This window comes from Protopterus annectens, chromosome 8.part0 (assembly GCF_019279795.1).
Source record: "Protopterus annectens isolate FY-2018-M chromosome 8.part0, PAN1.0, whole genome shotgun sequence".
In the NCBI taxonomy this organism is placed as follows: Eukaryota; Metazoa; Chordata; order Ceratodontiformes; family Protopteridae; genus Protopterus; species Protopterus annectens.
Window position 1 is genome coordinate 1,123,023,463 of NC_056741.1, and position 24,495 is coordinate 1,123,047,957.

Consider the following 24,495-nt stretch of genomic DNA (forward strand, 5'->3'; position numbering starts at 1 on the left):
CCTGTTGAATCGTATTTTGTTGCTGGTTTAACTGTTTGCAAAGCTTTTTTGCTATTTTCACTAATTGTAAAGCAATTGTTGCTACTTTTCTTTGTTTGCTAAGCATCTGTTCTGTTTTCTCGCCAGTGTTTTAAATAACTGATTTGTTTGCTGTTGAAAACATTTTTTAGTGTGTCTTGCTGTTTTTCTGCTGTTAAAATCTTTTTTTTAGTGTTCTGTGCCTAAATTAGTGTGGCTAGAAGCTGTAGCATAGTTCAGATACAGGTTTGCTCATCTGGTCAATTTGTAGTGGATGTTGTATTCCGAGTACATTTTCCAAGCCATCTTTCATTAGAAGGGGCCCTTCTGCATCCTTGTGAGAGAAGTGTGCTGATTGGAGACTGTCTGGTGAAGGGTGATTTTGTCTAGGGCTTGGACTAAGTTCCCTCATTGGGTTCTTTTAAGCCTTTTTAAGTTTTTAGCTTCTGCTATTTAAGCCTTGAGTTTGAGTTGGTTTCTGCTTGTTTGCACCTTGTGCAGCACTGTACACTGCCGCACAATTGTCCCCCATAGCCGAACAGATAATTTTGACAATATTTCCTTTATATACAGCTGTAGTACATTAGTATAGTCCTCGTCTTTAGTACATTTCTGGTCTAAGAAGTATTGCTAGTGAGCTGTGACCTATTAACCCACCATCCAAAAACCCCGTCAGAAACATCCATCTGCAGAGCACCTCCTAGATCAGTCCTGAAAGCACCCCCTTTGTGATAACAGTTCTTCAAATCTAGCGTGGACAGTTGGACTCCCCTTGTTTCTCCTGCCAGCATTGTTGAGAGACTTGGGTCTCCTGAGGCAGTGTAGCATATGCCTCATCTGCACTGACAACCCCCTACTAATAACTCACTCTAATACAGAGTGCCACAGATGTATCTACACCAAGAATCTTGAATCCCTGCTCTCTAGCACTCAAAACAGTAACACTGAGGAGGTTGTCTACTCATGCATAGTACTACTACTCATGCACATAGTACGCATCCAACATATAAATCAACATACATGGTGGTTCTGTCAAAAAACTTACCGAAACACCAGAGGTCTCCAAAACATATGATTGCTACAACTAACACAGTTCCCACAGCACCCAAGACACACAACAGCAACAGTGTCTCATCTACCAACCCCTTAACGCGTAACACTCATAAACCAAATTTTCTTGTCATTGGAGACTCCATAGTGTGACACACACACGTCCCACTCGGGTCTATATTATATAAACAAAGTTTCAGAACTTCGAATACCATATGATCGACACCATATGATTGAAGTTCTGAAACTTCAAAACTATTAAAAAAAAAAAAAAAAAAAAAAGTAAAGTTAGTGATGTGAGAGTGTTCAATTTCGCCGTTTGTTCTTACACATGGGTGTCGGAGCCGATCCTCGGCTCCGAGTCGGCCGCTTAGCAAAGCTCTGCATTCAGAAGAAGCTAGAGACCAACCTATCTCCCACAAATCCCTCTGCCTTTACCTCAGATCTAGTTTGCCGCTGCAACTGATCACATCGTTTGAAGAGCTCTGAGCCAACTTCAGATAAGATAAAGCTTTTTTTCTGAATTGTTAGACTTGTTAGTGTGTGTGTGTATGGTCTCTGGTTCCCATCGACTAAATTGTTAGTGTTTTAAAGCATTTATATTTAGTTAGGATACCTAGGGCCTACCCCACTTGCTAAAACACGGATTCGACTGCTAAATTTACTTAATATTACTACTAATCACTTAATATCATCGCTTCTCGGCCTTTGGCTAAGATTAAGTGTAGTGATTGTTCTTTTACACTGTATTGTGACAATTTTTCGACTCTGCTATGTCAGAAAAGGTTAAGTCAGGCTTTAAAAGATGTCAGTGCGGACAGAAGATGTCCGTCACCGACAACCATAGCTCCTGCGTCTACTGTCTTGGCCCTCTCCATCTTCAGGAGGACTGCTCCATATGTCATTCCTTTAGTGGAAGGGTCATGACAGATAGGCGCAGGAAGCTTATGGACAGAGGTCTTTTAAAGCCTGCCTTCCAAGAGGATTTAGACAAGTCCGACCAGACTTCTAAATCCTCGAAGGAGTCGAGGACTTCGGAGCCCAGGTCATCGGCTCCAAGTACTTCTGTTAAAGTTCGTTCACCGGTTCCACAGACTTCGGGACCGAGTATCAAACTACTGTCCGTTACTGAACCTCGGGTCTTGGAACCGGTGACAGAGCTTCCACCTCCGGCTCTTTTGAGGTCGGCACCGTCCTCGATTCCTTCGACGCGGTCCTCCAGACCTCTCTCCGACACCGATGTAGATCGTGTGGTGCAGAAGCTGATGGACAACACGGCCTTGTCCAAACTCATTGCTATCTCCTCTCAGTTGGTGTCGAGACTCGAAGGCCTTCCCTTGTCTCCATCTGGTCCTCCTCTGAGGCCTACTCAGCCCTCGGTGCCAGAAGACGTTGATCTGCTGATAGTAGAGCCCTTGGTGCCGGAACAGTCTCTTTCTTGGTCGGCACCATTGACCTCGACTTCGTCGGAACCACTACCGGACACGCGGAGCCGACGATCTATCCTTGGTTCCGGGACCGAGAGTCGAACTGATATTTCGGTGCTGACTCTCCCTCTCAGCGCCTCGGCACGGATCACCTCGGCTCCGTCCTCGGGGTCGATGCCCTTGGCTTCCGCGTCGGAGATACCTCCGCGTTCTTCGGAACCGGGGGATTCCTCGGCTCGGGGTCCGGGGGCCTTCGACCTTATGAGGAAGGTTTTGTCTTCCCAGACAACTACATCAGCAGAAGCAACGTTTCCCTCCCATAAAGGCCCGTTGCCCTCTTCTGCACCTACGGCTACTCAGAAGCGTCGAGCACCAGTGTCTCGGCCGCTCCAAGAGGGAGCCCCCTCTTCCTCGGAGGCTTCATCGGATGCCCCCCCGATGATGTCCTGAGGAAAAGATTGTGCAAGAGGAGGCACTTGGATTCTCCACAAGAGTCCTTAATATCAGACACTGACTTAGATGAGTCAGAAGGGTCCCCAAAATCACCCTCTGAGGATGTTTCCTTCTCTGACATCCTGGAGATCCTAAAACAGAGAGGTGATTGGCAAGCCCTACCCCCTTCTGAGGATGAGTCAGTCTTGTTGAAGGCATTCGGTGCTCGCCCTTCTTCCTCCTGGGTCACTCCGCCCTTCGAGTTAATGGATTTAATCGCTCGAAGGGCGTGGGAGACACCTGACACAGTGGAGCCAGTTCCCAGAAAGCCTAATAAATATATTACGGCCCCTCAGGATAAGGCATACCTCACAAAGGGAGTTCCAGTGGATGCTATGGTGGTGGCAGCTGCCATGAAGAAGGAGATTTCCGAATCTTCCTCGTCTGTCCATCCGCCTAACAGAGATTCTAGGACCATGGACAGATATGGGAAGCGCATTTTCAGTTCAGCGACTTTTTCCATGCGATCGCTGAACTATTTGACGCATTTCACACGTTTACAGAGGGATCGAGAGTTGGGAGATACCCTCCAGGGTACTACAGATGCTGTCTCGGATAAGGTTACAGCACAGCTCAATACCCTTACATCTATTGTAAACTCGTCTATGAGGCTCATCTCGTATGCAGCCGAAGGATCGAGTAGGGCTGCGGCTTCAGCGATTGCTCTTCGTAGACAATCCTGGATGCGCCTATGCTCCTTTGCGGAAGCCTTCAAGTCTTCCTTTACTAACGCCCCCTTTGATGGTGCCACTCTCTTTGGCCCTAAAGTAAAGGAGACCCTTACCCGGTCTGAGCAAGAGGGAAAGACTCTGTCTGCTGTCGGAGTCCGTTTTTCCACCCCATCCAGACCGTACCCCAAAGGGCAACGAGGTGGAAAAATGTGGTTTCGTAAACCCCAGGGTTCTTTCCCAACACACAGGGTGATGCCCCCTCCAGAGGCAGAGGGGGGGGGCAGAGGTGGAAGACGTCACCCTGGCAGCAGAGGGGGTCCGAAGAACCAAGGCGACAGGGATACTATCCCTGGGAAGCCTTTCCAGCACTCCTGAATGGAGGCCCGACTGTTCTGCTCTGGAGGCAGTCGGGGGTCGCTTAGCTTTATACCCTCAGGCCTGGCAAAATCTTAACTCAGACGGATGGGTAAAAAGCATTATTACCAGAGGTTACAAAATTCCATTTCTTCTTCCCCCGTTACCACAGAAAAGATTCCCAGATGTACCGCCCCATCTGCGAGAGCCTGCAGCTATGGAAATTTCAAAGCTGATAGAAAAAAAGAGTCATTCAACCAGTCCCGGCGGACCAAAGAGGATTCGGAACTTACTCAAGGTTCTTTTAGTTCCAAAAAAGACAGGGGACTGGAGGCCAATCCTAGACCTAAGCAATCTCAATACCTTTGTGAAGAAAGAAAAGTTCCAGATGGTCACGCTTCAGTCAATCCTTCCCTTCTTACGGAAGGACGACTGGATGTGCTCAGTAGATCTCAAGGACGCATACTACCACATCAAAATGGCCAGAGCGTCCAGAGATCACCTGCGCTTCCGGCTGGGAGCCAGCCACTTTCAGTTTCGGGCCCTGCCCTTTGGTCTAACCTCAGCCCCCAGGGTTTTCACCAAATGCATGGCAGTGGTAGCGTCTCACTTGAGACGCCTAGGATTCCGGATGTTTCCGTATCTGGACGACTGGCTCCTTACCGCCACCACCGAGCGTTGACTGATACAGGCCAGGGACTACACACTCAACCTTTGTGTTCAGTTAGGGATTTCGATAAATTTCGAAAAATCTGCCTTGGCCATCACAGCATATTTCATTTATAGGGGCAGATCTGGACACCCGTTTCTTGCTTCTAAGACTCCCCCCTGCAAGAATAGCTTCCTTACAAAAACACATATCTCTACTTCTGTTGTCCAAGAAATCCCCAGCCAAACTAGTTTTGAAAGTCTTGGGACTCATGTCAGCTTCCCTCATTGCAATTCCTTTCGGAAGACTACACATGAGAGTTCTCCAATGGCTGCTGTTCGCACAATGGTCATTCCAACAGTTACCGCTGACACACGAAATTCACATTACAAACACCTGCAAAGCACACCTGTCTTGGTGGTTACAGAATTGCAATCTCATCGGCGGCCGACCGTTTGTGTTACCCACACCAACAGCCACAGTGACCATGGACGCGTCCCTGATAGGGTGGGGGGGCATATTTCAGGGACAGACAGTCCAAGACGAATGGACCAATCTAGAGTACAACCTGCACATCAGTGTCCTGGAGATGAGGGCAGTGTTTCTAGCGTTGCAACACTTTTCCTCCCTTCTACCTCTAGGGACTATTGCAGTTCAAACGGACAACATGTCCGTAGTTTGGTACATAAACAAACAAGGGGGAACCAAGTCTTACCAGTTATGCAGAGAGGCCATGAGAATTTGGCAATGGGCAGAGTCCACGGGTCGCTTTCTGATAGCAACGCACATCCTGGGGTTATCCAATGTTATAGCGGACAGGTTGAGCAGAGCCATCCTGTTACCTCACGAGTGGTCCCTCAATCAGACATTAGCGGAAATGATTTTCCACAAGTGGGGCCAGCCTTGCTGCGATCTGTTTGCGTCTCCAATGAACGCCAAATGCAGAAGCTACTTTGCCCTCTTACCCCCTCCAGGGGATGTCCCCAGGGACGCTCTGATTCACGATTGGCCGCCGGGTCTCCTCTACGCCTTTCCCCCTATACCTCTGATACTGAGATTTCTCCAGAAAGCCAAGGATCTAGAAAGGACTGTAATTCTCATTGCCCCATTCTGGCCTCGTCAAGTTTGGTTTCCCTTTCTTCAAACACACCAAATACGGGAGCCCTGGATCCTGGACCCGGTGCCGGACCTACTGACTCATTCGTCAGGAGCTCCCCACCCGTCGCTCCTGTCCCTCAAGTTAGCAGCTTGGCTGCTCCGCTTCCCTTCTTAGCCAGGTCTGATCTTCTCTCTCCAGCGGTTCAAGACATTCTAGTAGCCTCCCATAAGGCTTCCACTACAAAGATTTACACTAGTAAGTGGAAACGTTTTGTTCACTGGGCTACTGCACAACATTTAGATCCCTTAATAGCCCCACTAAACAAAGTTTTAGAGTTCCTATCCATGCTGTTTCACCAAGGAGCTTCTACTGCCACCTTGAGGGTTCAGTTGGCTGCTATTTCTAACTTTCATGTAGGAGAGAATGGAGCTCCTATTATGGCTCATAGGCTTTGTAAAGCCTTTCTGAAGGGATCCTTTCATCTTAGACCACCAGTCAGGTTTCCTACAGCTCTGTGGAATCTAAACCTCCTCTTATCTCAGCTAATGTTACCACCTTTTGAACCAGCCTCTTAATGTTCCTTAAAATTCTTGTCCTGGAAAACTCTCTTTCTAGTAGCTATCACTTCAACCAGACGAGTGTCGGAACTTCAAGCTCTTTCCATTAAACAACCATATTTAATTTTTCACCCGGACAGGGTATCTTTACGCACCAACCCCTCTTTCCTCCCTAAGGTTTGCTCAGTCAATAACATTAATCAATCCATCGAACTTCCCACATTTTTCAAAAATCATTCCAATAAACTGGAATATATGTTGCACAAGTTGGATGTTCATAGACAACTCAGATTCTATCTAGATAGAACGAAAGAACATAGAAAAGCAGACCAGCTCCTTATAGCCTTTGCGGACAACAAAAAGGGCATGGCAGTGACGAAGCGTACTCTCTCCAAATGGCTATCTGATTGTATTACTTTTGTTTATGCTATTGCTAATCAAAGTTTGCCCACCAAACCAAAAGGACATTCTACTAGGTCAGTTTCCACATCTTTGGCTCATTTGGCCCGCCTACCTTTGGACACTATTTGTGCGGCCGCCACTTGGTTAAAACCACATACGTTCATCACTCATTATAAAGTGGATAGAATTTCCAAGGACAGAGCAACCTTTGGTTCCACTGTGCTCAGGAACGTTCTTCCGTGAGTCTCTCAGGGTCATGGAGCTAGGGACGCTACCCATGTGTAAGAACAAACGGCGAGATTGAACACTCTCACATAAAGAAGTTATGTTCTTACCATAACTTTCCATGTGGAGTGTTCATCTCGCCTTTGTTCTTACATTCCCACCCTCAGGTCAGGAAGAACATCCAGTTTAGATGTCTGGTCTGTTTATCTCCTGCTACTGGCCTCTCTCTCTCTCTCTCTCTCTCTCTTTCTTCTGCTACTAGTTTGAGCTACGCTCCTTGTGTATATGTATATATGGATTTTACCTTAGTGTGCTGGATCTGGTGTTGTTTTGCAAACTAGATCTGAGGTAAAGGCAGAGGGAATTGTGGGAGATAGGTTGGTCTCGAGCTTCTTCTGGATGCAGAGCTTTGCTAAGCGGCCGACTCGGAGCCGAGGATCGGCTCCGACACCCATGTGTAAGAACAAAGGCGAGATGAACACTCCACATGGAACGTTATGGTAAGAACATAACTTCTTTTTTTAGCAGAGGGGCAAGCCCCCCTGCACCCCCCACCCCCCACTACTTAAATATACCAACTCCGAGATCGCACTTTGACTGACAATGGCCCGGAAAGGGAAGATTTCCCTTTCCTACACTGTGGCACGATCTCAGAGTTGGTATATTTAAGTAGTGGGGAGTGTGGAGGGTGCAGGGGGGCTTGCCCCCTGCTTAAAGCATTTTGTTTTGTTTAGGAGGTTTTTATAGTTTCGAAGTTTCAGAACTTTGATCATATGGTAATCAAAGTTCTGAAACTTTGTTTATGTAATATAGACCCGTCCCACTCATGGGTTAGATAAGGAAAAAGTCATGGTCAGCAACTTGTCCAGTGCCAGGATTCATCCGATCACACATGCACTTGGTCTCTCTGCAATGACTACCACTATGCCTGTGTCATAGCTTATGTTGGAATGAACGATCTGAAATGTAACTCTCTGGACTATATGAAGAGAGACAAGTTTGAGTTCTCTGTGTCCCTGGCAGGTATGTCCGTACCCCTGAGCAGCATATTACTCTTACCTAGAATGATGCCACAGCATAAACAAAAAATGGTTGATTTCAATAATTGGCTTAGTTTTTGGTGTCATTCCAAGGGGATCCAGTTTCTGTCAGCCTGGGATGACATGGTCAACAAACCTTGCTGCTTTGCCAGAGACAGTTTTGTATCTGGAACCACTAGGTTTTTAGCTGCTGGCAAAGGCTCTTCCCTCCCCCATAGTGCCTTTTTAGGCAAGGTCTCAAAAACAAAATTGCTAATGTGAAAATTGCCACTCAACAAAATAAGGGTTGTGCTGCTAAACACTAGGAGCTTAAACCAAACATTTCACACCCTGGAAGCACCTTGTATCACTGGAGGATGTAGATGTCTGTGCAGCCACAGAAACCTAGTCCAGGACCTCGGAGAGTACCCTGGCTTTGCAAGGCTACAATGTCTTCCATACCTTCAGACCACAAAACGAACATGTAAGGCTGTGTTTCTATCTATGTTGGAGATAAATTCACCTCCCATCTAGTTAGACAGGACACCTCCATGGAGTTACACCAGGTTCAGATCACTGTTCGTAAGACCCCCATTCAAGTCATAGGTAGTTATACATCCCCATTTCCATGGATCATGATGCGCACAAGGCCTACTTGACCAAACTAGTCAATCCATATATTGCCAACCACTGTGGTCATGGAGCATTTCAGTTATCCCACCATCGACTGGGAACCACTGTACCCCTAACTGACTAGTGCAAACATTCCTTGACTTTATCTGATGTGGCCTGGAACAAATTATTCAAACCCCAACAAGAGGAACAAATGTACTAGATCTAGTCCTTACTAACATGATAAACAGATGTATCACTGCAACTGTTGGACCCTCATTAGTTAATTACACAATACAAATCAGTCGCCTTCAAACTGGCACTAACACCAGAACTCACAACGGGTGAACTCGGACTAAAAAACTTCACCATGCAGCCCCTCCTAAGGGAAGGTATGAATGCATTCAGACCCCACCCGCAGCTGGAAGTGGTAACTGCACCAGAGCTTACACTAAAGCCCTGTGCAATTTAGACTCGGCTGTTCCAGAGACAATCAAAGCCAGAGCCCCAAGTAAAAACAAGCTGCTCTGGTGGGCATCTAGCATCAACAAACAAAAGGTTGCTGTGTATGAAAACTAAGGTGAGGCCCCAACAATGGAAAAGCACCCTCCTCAGCTTCAACAAGCAAATAAGACAGCATGCTAAATCCTGTAAGGGTACCTTTGAGAATAAACTTGGCAATCACAGCCAGGGATAAGGCCTTTTGCAGGTATGTACACAGCCTAAAAGGTAGGACCCAAGCATATGGCAAAGTAATGACTAACAGTATCTCACACACTGATCCTGCAGAGATAGCAAACCTGCTGGTGGATAGGTTTGGAGAAAATTTCACTTCCTTATCACAAACCTTGCCCCCCCACCTTAGATATCCAAAGAACAGGTCATTAAAGCCTTGTCTAAGGCAAAAAACACATTCTCTATGGGACCAGACAGCATCCCAGGCCGTCTTCTAAACAAACTAAAATATGAACTAGCATCACTGTTAAATACCTATTCAGTCACAGCCTAACCACAGGCTATGTTCTTATGGAATGGAGAACAGCAACAGTTATTCCCTTCCACAAAGATGGTTTAGCAACAGTTCTGGGGAATTAGGCCCATAAGTCTGACCAGCCTTATCTGTAAGGCCATGGAGCTGATCATCATGGACCTCGTAAATAAAGACATAGGTGACCTCTCTAAGCCCTGGAGCTGACACAATTTTGCTTTGTCTGTTAAACCTGGTGGATTTCTTCGAAAATGTGACTATGGCCATTGACAAGGGCAGATCTCTGCACACAGCATACCTTGACTTGGCCAAGGCCTTCAACATAATCACTCACTCGGGCATTACCAGTAAACTTAGCAAACTGAATGTAAACACCTTTGTTGTAATATGGATTGCCAGCTGACTCACAGACCAGTCACACACTGTCAAAGTGGGAGACCCCACATTAACCACCACACCTGTCACCAGCGGGGTGGCATAAGTTCAGTGCTCGGCCGCCTACTGTTTGGTATATACTTCTCTGAAGTTCAGGCCAAAACTAAGGGGCTGTGGTTGACCAAGTTTGCAGGTGACTGCAAACTGGGTGCAGTTATCGAATCCCCAAATGAGGTCTGTATACTTCAGGAAAGTTTTACACAGACCAACGACTGGTGTCTTAGTCGCAGTCTCAAACTAAATGCAAAGAAATGCATCTTTCCCTTCAGTAAAAACAATGTCTCTTCACACGATCAAATTAATAACAATACCCTAAGTACCTACAAAGTGGTGTTAAGGGGTCTAGGATCACAAGTAGGCTGTGACCTTAACTTTGACTACTGTAGTAAGAAAGGCCTTCTAAGTAGCACACTTGATTAGCAAAGGCATCACCTCTAGAGGAAAAGAGGTTATAACCCCTCTGTACTCGTCACTAATCAGGCCTGTATTTGAGTATAGCTCCCTTTCTGACATGTACCGTATAAAGCACCTGAAGCATTTGGAGAGACCTCGGAGGTGTCTAACAAAGAAGATCAAGGGACTCTAGTACATACCTTGCACAGACCTACTAAAGCCTCTGTCACTATACTCCATATCATATAGACTTCTTAGGGGGAGACTTATGTCTGGCTTACAGAGCAATCTCCAACTCAAACATGATGAATTTTGTTGCACATCGGTAAATCAAATGGGACTAGAGCTTACCCGTTCCAAGGACTTGAATAGGATGAGTGGATGGGACACTGTAAATTCGTACCGGGGGTAGCGCCCACAACCCTCCTGGATGTGGGCAGTCATTACTAAATACAATCCTGGGTATTGACTAGAGTATCTATGGTATTACATTGGGATGAAATGGCTAGACCTGAAATGACCCCCCGGGTCGATAGCCTAGTAACCTGCAATCCTATGATCTTAAGGATAGTGAGATACAAGCAGTGAAAATATTTTCAGTCACTTTAGTCTTGTGTATGGATCAGGCATACTTTTATCAACCCAAGGAGAAGTTGTGGACAATAATAAAAAATTGAAGGAATTTATGTAAGAGGGGAACGACTGTAATAGCTAAGTGGGATAAGTTGATCCTTCCAGTAGAACAAGGTGGTTTAGATTTACCTGATTTGAAGGGATAATTTAGAGCTACACCGTTATGGCTCATATACATAACGCAAGCAGAAGGTTATAATTCAAAGTGAGAAGGGATGATTATGAAGCAATGCGGATGTTTAAGAAATAGTGAGTGGGATTTTGGATGCATATCCTTAAGTAGAATAATCATCATACAGAATGTTAAATTCATATAAAGTAGAAGAAAGTGTTCTAAGAACTAAGACAATATGAGAATAGAGAAAGGAATTTTTGCCAATAGGGATGACTGCTAGTAGGGCCACAGAAAATAGACAAGAGGGGGTGAAATATACTGGAGAAAGCTGGCAAAAGAGCCAAGGTAGTGGGAGCAAACAACTAGAGAGGGAAAGAAAAGAACGAGAAGAAGCCAAGAAGATGTTTGGATTGCAGGCTAGAGACTGCCTTCCCTTCCGGGGTTTGATCTCAAGAGTACAGGCAAAAGAGAAAGGGATAAGGGGGATTTTAAGTAAAAGACTTGCTCTGGTAGAGTGTTTTGTTGAATTTAGAATAGAAGCTGCTGTCAAAAGAGATAATTAGTAGGGCATATAAAATATTCCATGGTAACTGAGACTCAGAGGAGGTTAAAAAAAAGATTGGGAAGAGAGACCGGAAAAGCAATTTAAAAGAAAACAATGAGAAGACGCATGCTTGCTTCCCAAGTATGAAACCTGGTCCAAAAGGTTTAGGATCTTTGCTGGAAGTTTTTGCATAGGTATTTTTGTACCCCAAGCAAACTTCAAGGAATTTTTCTTCGGTTAGATAGCAAATGATGGAGGTGAGATGGAGGAGAGGTAACTGGTAATGTATGTTTTGGGAATGTAATGAGTTGGTAGATTCTAAAAATTCCCCACAGAGTACTTTTATCAGAAATGTTGGGTGAGCAAATGGCATTAAGAAAGGACATTTATTCTTTTGAGCTGTGATACATAATCTAAATTGCCTAGACATAGTAAAACCTTGTTAAGTTTAATTCTGTTGGCTGCCAAAAAAGCAATTACTAGAAAATGGACATCAATGTCTGCAACAACTGTATTTGAGGTATTGAATAGTTTGAGAGAGAAAAGAATTACACAAGGGATCTTTAGAAAAGGGAAGGAACAAATTATGTAGGAATAAATGGAAATTCTGGGAAGAATACATGCATAATGTTCAAGAGGAGAGAGAATAAGGTTTAAGGGAAGGCAGGAATTCAGCAATTTTTTGTAATGCTGGACTGACAGTAGTAATGAAGATATATGATGTATATTATATATAAATAGAAAAATGTTAAATGGTTTATCATTTCTGTTAATGTATTTCTGCCTATGTCTTAAATGATAATTTAATCATCTTTTTTCTTTCGGCTGTTCTCATTAGGGGTCACCACAGCGGATCATCTGTTTCCATTTCTTCCTGTCCTCTGCATCTTGCTCTGTCACACCAACCACCTGCAAGTCCTCTCTCTCTCACCACATCCATAAACCTTATCTTAAGCCTTCCTCTTTTCCTTTTACCTGGCAGCTTCATCCTTAGCATCCTTTTCACAATATACCCAGCATCCCTCCTCAGCACATGTCCAAACCAACGCAATCTCGTCTCTCTGGCTTTGTCTCCAAACCATCCCACCTGGGCTTGACCCTCTAATATACTTATTCCTAATCCTGTCTACCCTCGTCACACCCAGTGCAAATCTTAACATCTTTAACTCTGCCACATCCAGCTCTGACTCTTGCCTTTTTGTCAATGCCACTGTCTCCAACCCATATAACATAGCTTGTCTCACTACCCTCTTGTAGAACTTCCCTTTCACTCTTACTGGTACTCATCTTTCTTTCAGAAATCACTCCTGACACGCTTCTGCACCCTGCCTGTACTCTCTTTTTCACCTCTCATCCACACTCGCCATTACTCAGAACTGTTGATCCCAAGTATTTAAACTCATCCACCTTTGCCAACTCTATTCACTGCATCCTCATCATTCCTCTGTCCTCCCTCTCATTCACACACACACATTCTTAGTCCTGCTGACCTTCATTCCTCTCCTCTCTAGAGCATATCTCCACCTCTCCAGGGTCTCCTCAACCTGTTCCTCTACCCTGTCTCAGTACATATCACAATGTCATCTGCTAACATCATAGTCCACAGGGACTCCTGTCTGATCATGTCTGTCAACCTATCACCACTGCAAATAAGAAAGGGCTCACAGCTGATCCTTGATGTAATCCCATCTCCACCTTAAACGCATCTGTCACTCCCACTGCAGATCTCACCGCCGTCCCACTACCCTTGTACATGTCCTGTACCACTCTTACTTCTCTGCCACTTCCGACTTCCTCATACAATACCACACCTCCTCTCTAGGCACCCTGTCATATGCTTTCTCTAAGTCCACAAAAACACAATGCAACTCCTCCTGACCTTTCCTGTACTTCTCCATCAACACACTCAGAGCAATCATTGCATATGTAGTGCTCTTTCCTGCCATGAAACCATACTGCTGATCATTAATCAACCTCCCTTCTTAACCTAGATTCTACTACTCTTTCCCATAATTTCATGCTGTGACTGATCAGTTTTATCTCTCTAGTTAATATAACTCTGCATATCACCCTTATTCTTAAAAATCGGTACCAAAACACTTTTTTCCCCACTCCTCAGGCATCCTCATTTTCCAAGATTTCATTAATCTGGTTAAAAATGCTGCCATTTCTCCTAAACACCTCCAAGCTTCCACAGGTATGTCATCTGGACCAACAGCCTTTCCATTCTTCATCCTCTTCATAGCTGTCCTTACTTCCTCCTTGCTAATCCATTGCACTTATTGATTCAGTATACCCACATCATCCAACATTCTCTCTCTCTCATTCTCTTCATTCATCAGCCCCTCAAAGTACTCTTTCCATCTGTTCAACACACTCTCCTCGCTTGTGAGTACATTTCCCTCATTATCCTTTATCACCCTTACCTGCTGCACATCTTTCCTAGCTTGGTCCCTCTGTGTAGCTAATCGGTACAGGTCCTTTTCTCCCTCCTTAGTGTCTATCCTTTCATACAACTCTCCATACGCCTTATCCTTAACCTTTGTCCCATCTCTTTACCATGCACCTCATCTCCTTATACTCCTGTCTACTTCATCTGTCTGACAATCCCACTTCTTTGCCAACCTCTTTCTCTGTATACTCTCCTGTACTTCCTCATTCCACCACCAGGTTTCCTTGTCCTGCTTCTTCTGTCCAGATGTCACACCAAGCAGCTTTCTAGCAGTCTCCCTTACTAGCTCTGCTGTAGTTACCCAGCTGCTCAGTAACTCTTCACTGCCACCCAGTGCCTTTCTTAACTCTTCGGTGTTTAAAAAAAGTTGGCTAGAGGAACTGCCATTTCAGGCATGTACTTCAAGAAGGTACTCATTACAGACATAATTCCAGATAATTATATATTATATATACAAGTCTGTAAGTGGTATATATTTTAACAATGCAGTATTGCGTGGAGCTTTGCTTCACTGGTTGAACATTTCTGGCAGTCTGAGTTGCTTGTTCTGTCATTTTGAGCCTTGCCTGTCTAACTAGTCTAGACTTTACCTCATGAGAATATTTTATTGCTTGGGTTCTTGTCATCTTTCACCTACTGTAGAGGATTCCTCAAAGTAAGATAGCTAGTGTGGAGTTATTTACTGTATCGGCTGACTGAATGGGCATACTCGAAACTTCTTTTACAAGCTTGTAGTTCCTAGTCTTTGTTATCTTATGTGCAGCTCAGCGGAATGGGGGCTTGGTGCTTTGTTAGCCTTCCTCATATCAGTATTTGTAGTATCTGTCCTTGGGGGAGCACATACTCCATGACCATAGGAAATAGAAATTTTTAAAAACTGCATTGAGAATAGACTTATGAAAGAGATCACCATTTGTCACACACTGTAGAGGATCCATCTTAGATATGGGAGTACTGACGTATCAGTTGTATGCGATTAGATTTAGTGCGCAGATTGCTGGGTTTACTAGACATTGGTGTTTGTCATTATCTAGACAAATCTTGGCCATGCTAATATATGGCTCAACTACCACTATGACATGTTAGGCTTGCTCTCCAGGACAAAGTCATCTTTGTAGCTTGTTGCTCAACTGTACATTAGGTCACTTGCGGAACTTCAATTTTTTTAGCTTCACCCTTTAATGAGCTGGATATCATTGACAGGACTTGGGGGAAAGATGTTTGAAAATGCATTTGTGCTTGATTTCTTGTACATTGTGGAGATAAGTTACCTTACCACAACTAGCTTTTTTCTTAATTTTTTTCTCATTTACAGGAAGACATTACACAACTGTTTGAAGGTTTTGCTATTAAGCATATCAAAAAGGTGAACAATGACCAGAGATGGTAAGTTGCAATCATTCTGATTGTGTTTCTCCTGTAATTTCATTTTTCTTTGGTACATTTCGGATGCTTTTTAAGTGTCTCCTAAGAACTAGTCATCCATTTTCTTTTATGAACATTGTAGAGAGAGAATCTTCAAAGGCTGTGTACATTTCAGCCTATTTAGTAGAATGCTACTAAAAGGAAGCTTTGAGGTTTCCAGTTCCTCTAAGGAAGTAATGAAAATAGAGAGTAGCTGAGATGGTGCATCATGTGCAGAACAGATATTAAAATGATGCATTTGTAAATAAAAGAAAAACATATTTCCTCTGTGCTTCATTTGGTTGGTGGAAAAAGATGTAAGCAACTGCACAGCCTGACTGAAAACTTTGGGTCATAATGACTGGCTGCAGTGTAGGGGCAGATATCTTTTATGTATTTGAAGTGTTTGGTTATTAGCTAGGGCCAGAGACTGGCTTTTTTTTCAAATACAGAGCTGCAGTATTAAATCTTCAAGTGTAAAAGAAATATGTGGAAAAGAAGTTTACTGTAAGGTTTCAGCAGCTTGTTTACCACACAGTATAACACGAGAGTAAAGAAAATGAAGGTGAAATGCCTGGGAACAGTAATTTGAAGAGGTGAATCCACAGCAAATTGACATTGGAGAAGGTGAAATAATTAATGTACAGCATTGCATCATATGTATTATTGTCTTGAGAGCACAGTAGTAGTAAGTTGGTTAATAAGCTGCTACTTGTAGTCTAGTGTTGCACTGTTAGTGTCCTTTTGCTTTTCGTATGACACTGAGCAAGTAGCTTAATCAGAAAGTGTTCCTAGACTGAGTTTGAAAACGTTCCATGTAGATCAGTGCTGTACCCAATTAACAAATAGAAGCATGGAGGCATTTATTAAATTTTTTTTGATTGAGTAGTCATCATTGAGTTTAATGCCCCTTTTTTTCAGGGAGTCCCAGGGAGCACTGGATGGGGAAACATCACATGTAGATGGACATTCTCTGTCAGTAGAGCAGCAGTAATGTACAGTTTGAAACAGTAGCAGAGATGAAAGGCATGTTGCCAGAGGTTTGGTTTCGTGTAGTGGTCTGGAGTACCACTGGCCTTTCGAGAGATGTTTGTACATCTACTAGTAGGTGGGTCAAGGCTTGTTTTCTGCTTGAATGAAAAGCCCATTTTTGGTGACTCTTAATTGGAAGCAGTCCTTAATCTATGCAAATGGGATGGTGTGGGCTAGGTCTTGGGGTTGTTGGAGCCTACTGTGATTGTTGTTGATTGTCTTGCTTTTCAAGTGAGCACAGCTAGTGGGATGTCCTGTTTGCATTACTCAGAATCTTGTAGGCAAATGAATATCTGTACTTGTTTTGTATACCAATTCACATAATATAGTATCTGCCCAATTTATAGGCCCCTTTTTTCTAGCTCATTCAAATCGAGAGACCTGACACGAAATGGTAAGAAACCCTATTACATCATTAAACTTTTTAGCAGAGTTTCAGACTTGCAGTGACACATAAAGGGGGACAGAGGTAGGGCACAATGGGGCCGCCTCCTGAAATCCTCCACAAAATTCTACAAAAGAACATTACACATCTGTAATGCCTTACTTTAAGAAGCCTTCTGAAGTGAGGTGTACTTACTAAGATTCCCAAAACAGGAAGCTTAAATAGAGGCAAAAAAATGCAATTTAATGCTTGAAAAGGAATGCTGTTTAGTATAGTCTGTGGATATCGTGACTGCTTATTAATATTTCACAGAAATGAGTCTTTAAATATTCAGACTTCTTTTAAGTACCATAAAATTATCAAAGTAAATAAAGGAATAGAAATGATGCCCACCAATGGTAGAAGCATGTGCAGTAAATTTTACAGTTTAAAGTGTTGACAATAAATGGACCCTCCTGCTGTAACAGAAACCTGTCTAAAACCACATATTCAAGATAAACAGTCCAACATTCCTGTGTACAAATGTAGGTTTGTAATGTACTTTTACATCTCATAGGGAATTAGTCATAAGGCCTCATTTCCTGAGTTAGTGGTAGCACTGGTAGATGTAAAAGATCCCACTGCACTTACTGAAGAGTAGCGGTTTTATTTACATGTTTCTTTATTCTCACACGCATATATCTTGCCATTTCAACATATCTACACAAAATAAAATCAATTTTTTGTCTTACAAGCACAGAAAATTTTAAAACATCACAAACTCTCTCAAAATCGATTCCGCGGTGGCATTGTTGCCTCACAGCAAAAGGTTCTCCCGTTCGATTCTCAGCTTGGGTTGGGAGTGCTGTGTGGAGTCTACATGTCCTCCCTGCGGTCGAGTGGGCATTCGAAAGACACTCGTTGAATGGGCATGCCTTCATTGAAGGTTGAGCGCTGGGCTGGCAGCTTGACACCATAAAAACCAACTGCCAATCATTAGTGGACCGGAGTTCCGCTGTGGCGACCCCTAACAGGGAAAAGCCGAAAGACAACAGCAACAAACTCTCTCAAATATCTTTATGTAGCCCACTCATTCTTTCTTTTTTCCACAAGCCTCTTAGTATTTCTTCTGGCATATTATCATCGTCTGTATTTTTATTGTACAGTAATTAGTGTGATGTAGTCCTGCTAGGACAAAATCGCCTATAATGAATGATGAAAAGTTTTTTTTTTTTTTTTTAGTTTTATGCAGTTAGTCTGATTTAGATTTGATTTGCTGTTTGGATTTGAGATGTTTTGAATTTTTGGCATTCATCACCAATACAAACAGGCACAGTTAATTAGAAAATGAGTTAAAAATGTCCATTTTCATCTTTCCTCCCATTCATCCGTTTATCATAACTTTCACCCATGACATTTCATGGGATATTTTTATAGCATTCATATTTTTTCTCATATCCGATATCTCTAGAATATTCCACATTGCTTCATGACTGATGTTATCAAAAGCCTTTGCCACATCACATTACTCACTAGCCTTAGTTCCTTATTTTCATCAAAATCGTATCTGTTAGTTTTGCTGTTAACATTTCCTTCACCTCTCTCTTTTAACTCCAAAAACCCTTTCTTCTCTAACTTCATCCAAAACCTTTTGTCTTCTTTATTATTTTCATAAACTGTATTTCCAAGGATTCAGTGTCCAGGCGTTTTATCTTTTATTTAATCTTTTCCATATAAATGTAATTACTGTACCATAAATCACTTAATTTGTTACTTCTTGCTCTGTCCATTTAGTATTTTAAAGAAAAGCTCCACCTTAGAACCAAAATCAATTTTTTCACCCTATCTCTGTTTTCTGAATTATTTTAATATCTCAAAATCACTCTGACTGCTTCTTGTAGAATTTTTATGTGTTTTCTGCAAATGGCTGTCAATGGGGCTTGACATATCAACGTAATCTTATTTTTCTTCAAGCCTTTCTCTTTCCCATAATCCATTTCATGTCTGCTCTAATGAGTTGTGCTAGACATAGAGAAGTAGTGGTGTATTCAGATTCCATTGAAATATAATGGTATTAGTGTTGGTCTGTGTTATTTTATATACGGTATGTAACAGGGCTGCTTCTTTTTTCTTGAATGGCCCTCACATTTGTGTGCGTCTCTGGGTTTGTTTTATAGTATACTAAGGAATTATACAACTGCAACCAAAACGGTTGCAAATTGCAGGCCTTTGTTCAAAGTCTCTTTTTGTAGTCCAAGATGAATTGACATCCCCCCTCCCCAAACATGCACTCTCTGGTAAATATGCTGATACTTCTACAAGAATTGCATAAAAAAAAATTTTCTGACTTTTCTCTTGACGTCCGACATCTTTGATAGCACATTCAAGTCGTCTTAAAATGTGAAGTAGTACAAACATTTAAAATTTAAAGCTTAGCATTTCAGTACTGTGATGCTACTTATGTAAATTTTCAAAAGAAGTGACAACTGCCTTTGAACCATTGACTGATCAAATTGCTCTGTTTTGCTATGTAAGGAATGGCTAAGCAGCTGTGAATCAGTGTAAGATCGCATCCTGTCTGCAATAAAGACAATGGAAAACAGTCACACACCTCTGTCTTATTTACAGCAGCTTGAGCTCCTGACTACAAATTTCTGTCTGTGGTATGTCATGCATGTGCAGACAAATTCCTCTGCAACTTATATGAGAGACTGAGGGTTTCCTGTAGGCAGATAACCCAAGTGTGATGACTGCAACAGTGAAACACGAAGAACACCAGTCACACACCTCTGTCTTATTTACAGCAGCCTGAGCTCCTGACTATAAATATCTCTTGTCTGTGGTATGTCATGCAGGTGCAGACAAATTCCTCTGCAACTTATATGAGAGGTTAAGCTTAAAAAAAGTCAATGGTCTTCTCTTCCTTGATACCAAAGTGAGGAAATGAAAGTTTTATAATGTACAAACATGTTTCTGGTACCTACACAGTACTGGAATAATATTGTAGGGAGAAAAGCAACCTAAGAATTGAGTTAAACTGTAGGATAGGTGAAGTTTTCCTTCAATTTCTCCTTTCCATTCATCACTTTATGATGTTCGGAACCTAATCCATATCTTCCTGGTGCTTATTCTTCCCTTCCTTTTATTGTTTTCCCCCATTCTTGCATTTCTGTTGTAGTAATGTCCTTTTCTAGAGATTTCTTAGCAGTTTCAGATTTTTTTTACAGTCCATACTACTTGTGCTACTACATGTTCATACATTATGACCATAAACCTTTCAGTTTCCATTATTTCTTTCTGCTTATGTCTAATATTTATTTTTTCATTAAACACTGCATCCATTCTGCTTATTTTTACATATTTTCCTGAACATTGTGAAACGTTCTTTTTTTCGTAGGGTGTATTTTTTTTAACCTTTTCTCTTTTTTTCCACACATCTATTTCTTTTTCTGTAACAGCATTGTTCTGTCTCTTTTCCTGTCTTTTTGTAAATTCATTATATACTATCCTATTTCTCTATTCCTTTGCTTCACTTTTTTCAACTATCAAACTATTTTCTTTATAAATACTTCACCAATCTGTCTAGTTTTAATAATGTACTCTTATTGTTATATGCTGTTCCCTTTTCATTTCATCTGTTTTGGCAATCTCTCCAGTCAATCTTTTTATTAATTCCCATTTTATTATTTCTGTCATCCCCTGTTCCAACCCATACCACTCTTAAGATTTGAAAACTCTCATTTCTACCCAACCGGTTGTTTCTTTCATATCTTTTGAATATCCCATATAATCTCTGTCAGTTCTAAAAGTCTCCCTTTTGTGTCTATTCTATATTTCTTCCTGTTTTCACCCTGCATGTCTTACAAAATTAATAGGGTGGCAGTTTGCACAGAGGGTTAAGACTGTGACCTGCAGTTCCTATGGTATAGGGTTTGATCCCCTCCGCCCTCATTTGCCTACTGGATAACCTTAAGCAAGTCACTTAACCAGACATCGATCTAGGGTCACCCCTGAAAAAGGAGTGCTTATCCAGTATGCCTACCTGATTAAGAAATGGTTATTTATTGTTATCTTGCGTTAAGTCCCCTCTCCTTTCTCAATTTGCAATTAAAATCTCCCACCATAGTAAGTGATGCATTAGTAAGACAAAGTTTTCAAGTTATTCAAACATCTTTTTCCTCTCAATCATATTGGTGTATGCATAAACTACAATTATCCATGTGCAGCTTTCTTTTTTTCTTATATCCCATAACTCTAGTCTTCCAGGAGCTACTGTCACATTTAATATCTTTATCTATTCACTTAAAAAAAATCATATTCCTGAATGCACATCACTCTCTCCTGACCATATAATCTTTTAACCTCATATTGACTCTTTTTTTTTCTTCCTTTGAACATCTTGTATCTAACAAACTTTAACCCCCATACATACTTGTTGCATCATTAAGTCACTAACCCCGGGATTCATGAAGCTTGTGCCAGGCGCAGGCGTAGCGTAGGCAGTCTAACACCAAATATGGCCGCCGAGCGATTCAGGTACGATCCAATTTCACGAGCACTACCAACGTATGCCAGATCTGCGCAGCTCTCAGCCCATGTATGCTAATCACCCCATGTGCAGTAGTGCAGCATGCAAATGAAGGTACATAGCGATTCATGAAGTGGTGCAGGCGTAGCGTAAGCATACAGAAATGTAAACCAAAAAAAAACTGCGTACATTTTTCCAAGCAGAACATCGGAGCCATGAAAGCGGACCAAACTTACATATTAGAAAGTTAACCTATGCCAGTGGCGAAATATACAGCCAATGACATAAAAAAAACACGCACAACACACAAAAAATAACATTTAATGTCATGGCCACACTAACGCAAAGTACAACCGCAGGGCATGTGTGCACAAACGGGAACACAAGGAAAATATATATAGATGTCATAAAATTGCATTGTAACACAAATCATGATTTCGCCATAATAGTCAGTGGTATGCATGCTACACCACAACCAAGGTGCAAGGGTTGCTAAGGGTCTGTGACAGTGTTCGACGCGGTAACTATGAATTAGTAGTCAGTGCCATGCAAATGAGGCAAGTAATACTGAATCGCAAACGTCCCGCTGGCCTAAGGATGTACCACACGGCACAGCGGCACAACACCGAGGAGTGGCCTGGAGGTATACATGACATCAGCAGAGGGGTGTGCCACCGTAGCTGTAAGCACATTGGAGCATTGCTAATCAGTGTTGTCCTTTGCTAAGCAAAGCTGCAGGATAGGGGTGTGGATGTAGCCATAGCTTCGCTTAGCTGAGAGCACACAAGGTGACCGAAAGCGCATGTGTACGTGGATGACAACGTGCTCGAAACCCGGTAAACAGATGTGGGCGGCACGCATCACAGCTGAAACAGGAAGGTTACGGAAAGGCAATAAGGAAATGCCGCAGTAGGGTAATTGGAGTACAACTGAGTAACACCTATTAACTCAGTCGGCCATTGACTGTAGCTAGCAAGGCTGCTAGTAACAACCTGCAGAACAGGATAGGGGAGGTGCTGGATTGCAAAGAAAAGAGAACTGTCACCACAGAGCAAAGCAAACGTGCAGTAGATCGGCTATAGAACACATTTTGCAACACAATCCTGGGTTGGGAAAGTACAAAACAAGAAAGCAGGCTGCTGGATGCATACCTGACAATGGGAGGGGAATCGTTATGAAAAATGAAGGCAAGGGCAAGAGGTGATCCATGGCAGCTAAATGTAATTCAACAGCAAAGGCACCACAATAGCAATACCTGCGGTAAAACACATAAGTAAGATACCCTGCAGCTGTGATTGTACATACCCTATGACATCATCAGCTTCCAAAGCACAATAGTATAAAGTGTGAAGGCACCTCACACACACTTGTGTATTCTCAAACACTGCACCATCGGTGTAAACAGATGGGGAACTTTTACAATGTACTTGTTGGGAGATGCCATACCTGTGATTCATCACCATGTGTTGGAGACTGAAGGTGGTGTGGAGGATGATGCTAACAACCACCTCAAGCCCCGGAGGAGGAGGAGAATGTTCAGACAAAGGGTAACCTACCAGGGGCTAGATGATCTGGAGATAGAGCGTTACAGGGTGGACAGAGACATCATACAGCAAATCGTTGAGCTGTGCCGGCCATGCCTTAGAGCCAGAAACAACAGAGGGGAACCCATCCCAGTGGACATAAAGGTATGTGTAAGCTTGAGAATACTAGCCACAGGTACCTTTCAAAGGCCAACTGGAGATATCATGGGGATCTTACAGGCATCAGCATCCAGGGTACTCCTCCAGTTCCTGGATGCCATGTTACCACATGCCAATGAGCATATATACTTCCCTCAAACTCAGGAGGAGTTGGCCAGCAATATGCGCCTCTTCCACCGTGTGGCAGACTACCCGGAGGTACTGGGTGCAATAGACTGCACGCACATATATATCAAGTCACCACCCGGTGAGCATGGTAGGCGCTACATAAACTGCAAGGGATACCACTCCATCAACTGCCAGGTCGTGTGCAATGCCCAGGGCATTATCACGGATGTGTGTGCTGGCAGCCCTGGAAGCTACCATGACTCCCATATCTGGCATGCCTCACAGCTGTACCAGGTATTTGTCAGGGGGGACATTCCATATGGCCACCTTGTGGGGGATGCTGGCTATGCACTGGAACCATGGATGACTCCCATCAGAAATGCACACACACCCATGCAAGAACGCCATAATGAGGCACACGCACAAACCAGAATCATCCTAGAGCGTGTGTTTGGGATGCTGAAATCAAGGTTCCGTTGCTTGGACATATCTGGTGGAGCCTTACAGTACTCTCCAGGCACGTGTGCCCACATCTTCATAGTATGTGCCATGCTACATAATATGATCCTGCGGAAACAGCTGCAGCAGGGACAGTGGTGAAGGCCCTCACAGCCCACCGCAAATGCCAAGGGCATCACAGGCACAGAGGGATTCAGACCACAAACACTCTGTGCCAGCCCCAGTAGGCAGACGGAAGTGTGCCCAAGGTGCCCATGCCTTGGCAAAAAGGGAACGTATAGCACATACACTGACAGTGTAGGCCCCTACGGACTGACACACTTCTCCACCTGCGCACACAGTAAAATGAATGGCACACACACACACAACCACCTGTAAATTGTCATGTATAGGTGGTCTACTGTGTGCATCCGACATAGGCAGCCCTCAACTATTGCACACACAACAGCTATTTGTACAAGGTAAGTCAACACCTGAACAGTAAATTAAGCTAAAAGCATGTGTTGATACTGCATGTATAGGTTCCTAGGTACATCAGTAGGTACATGCCTAATTGTCAGAGGCCATTCATCAGCCTAGCCAAAATGGGTCTGCTGTCGCCACCCTATTGATTAACTAACTGTCCCTCTGTGGAGCAGAGCCAATTACGGGATCCCTGGGGTGTGACCACTGTTCCCCACCCACTCTGCAAGGATTCCCTGGTGTGTTAGAGGGGCTCCATATAATGTAATCAGGGATGTAGTTCCAAAGCATGGGGAGTAC

General features: G+C 43.2%; 1 protein-coding gene across 1 annotated transcript in view; it reads left to right on the forward strand.

Annotated features, from left to right (window-relative positions):
• The window catches only part of TDRD10 (tudor domain containing 10), a 1,185,287-nt gene that overhangs the window by 426,684 nt on the left and 734,108 nt on the right, over positions 1-24,495 (forward strand). The window contains exon 6 of the mRNA XM_044079377.1: positions 15,451-15,521. Coding sequence (XP_043935312.1) covers positions 15,451-15,521 — 71 coding nt within the window. The remainder of the gene's footprint in view (positions 1-15,450; positions 15,522-24,495) is intronic.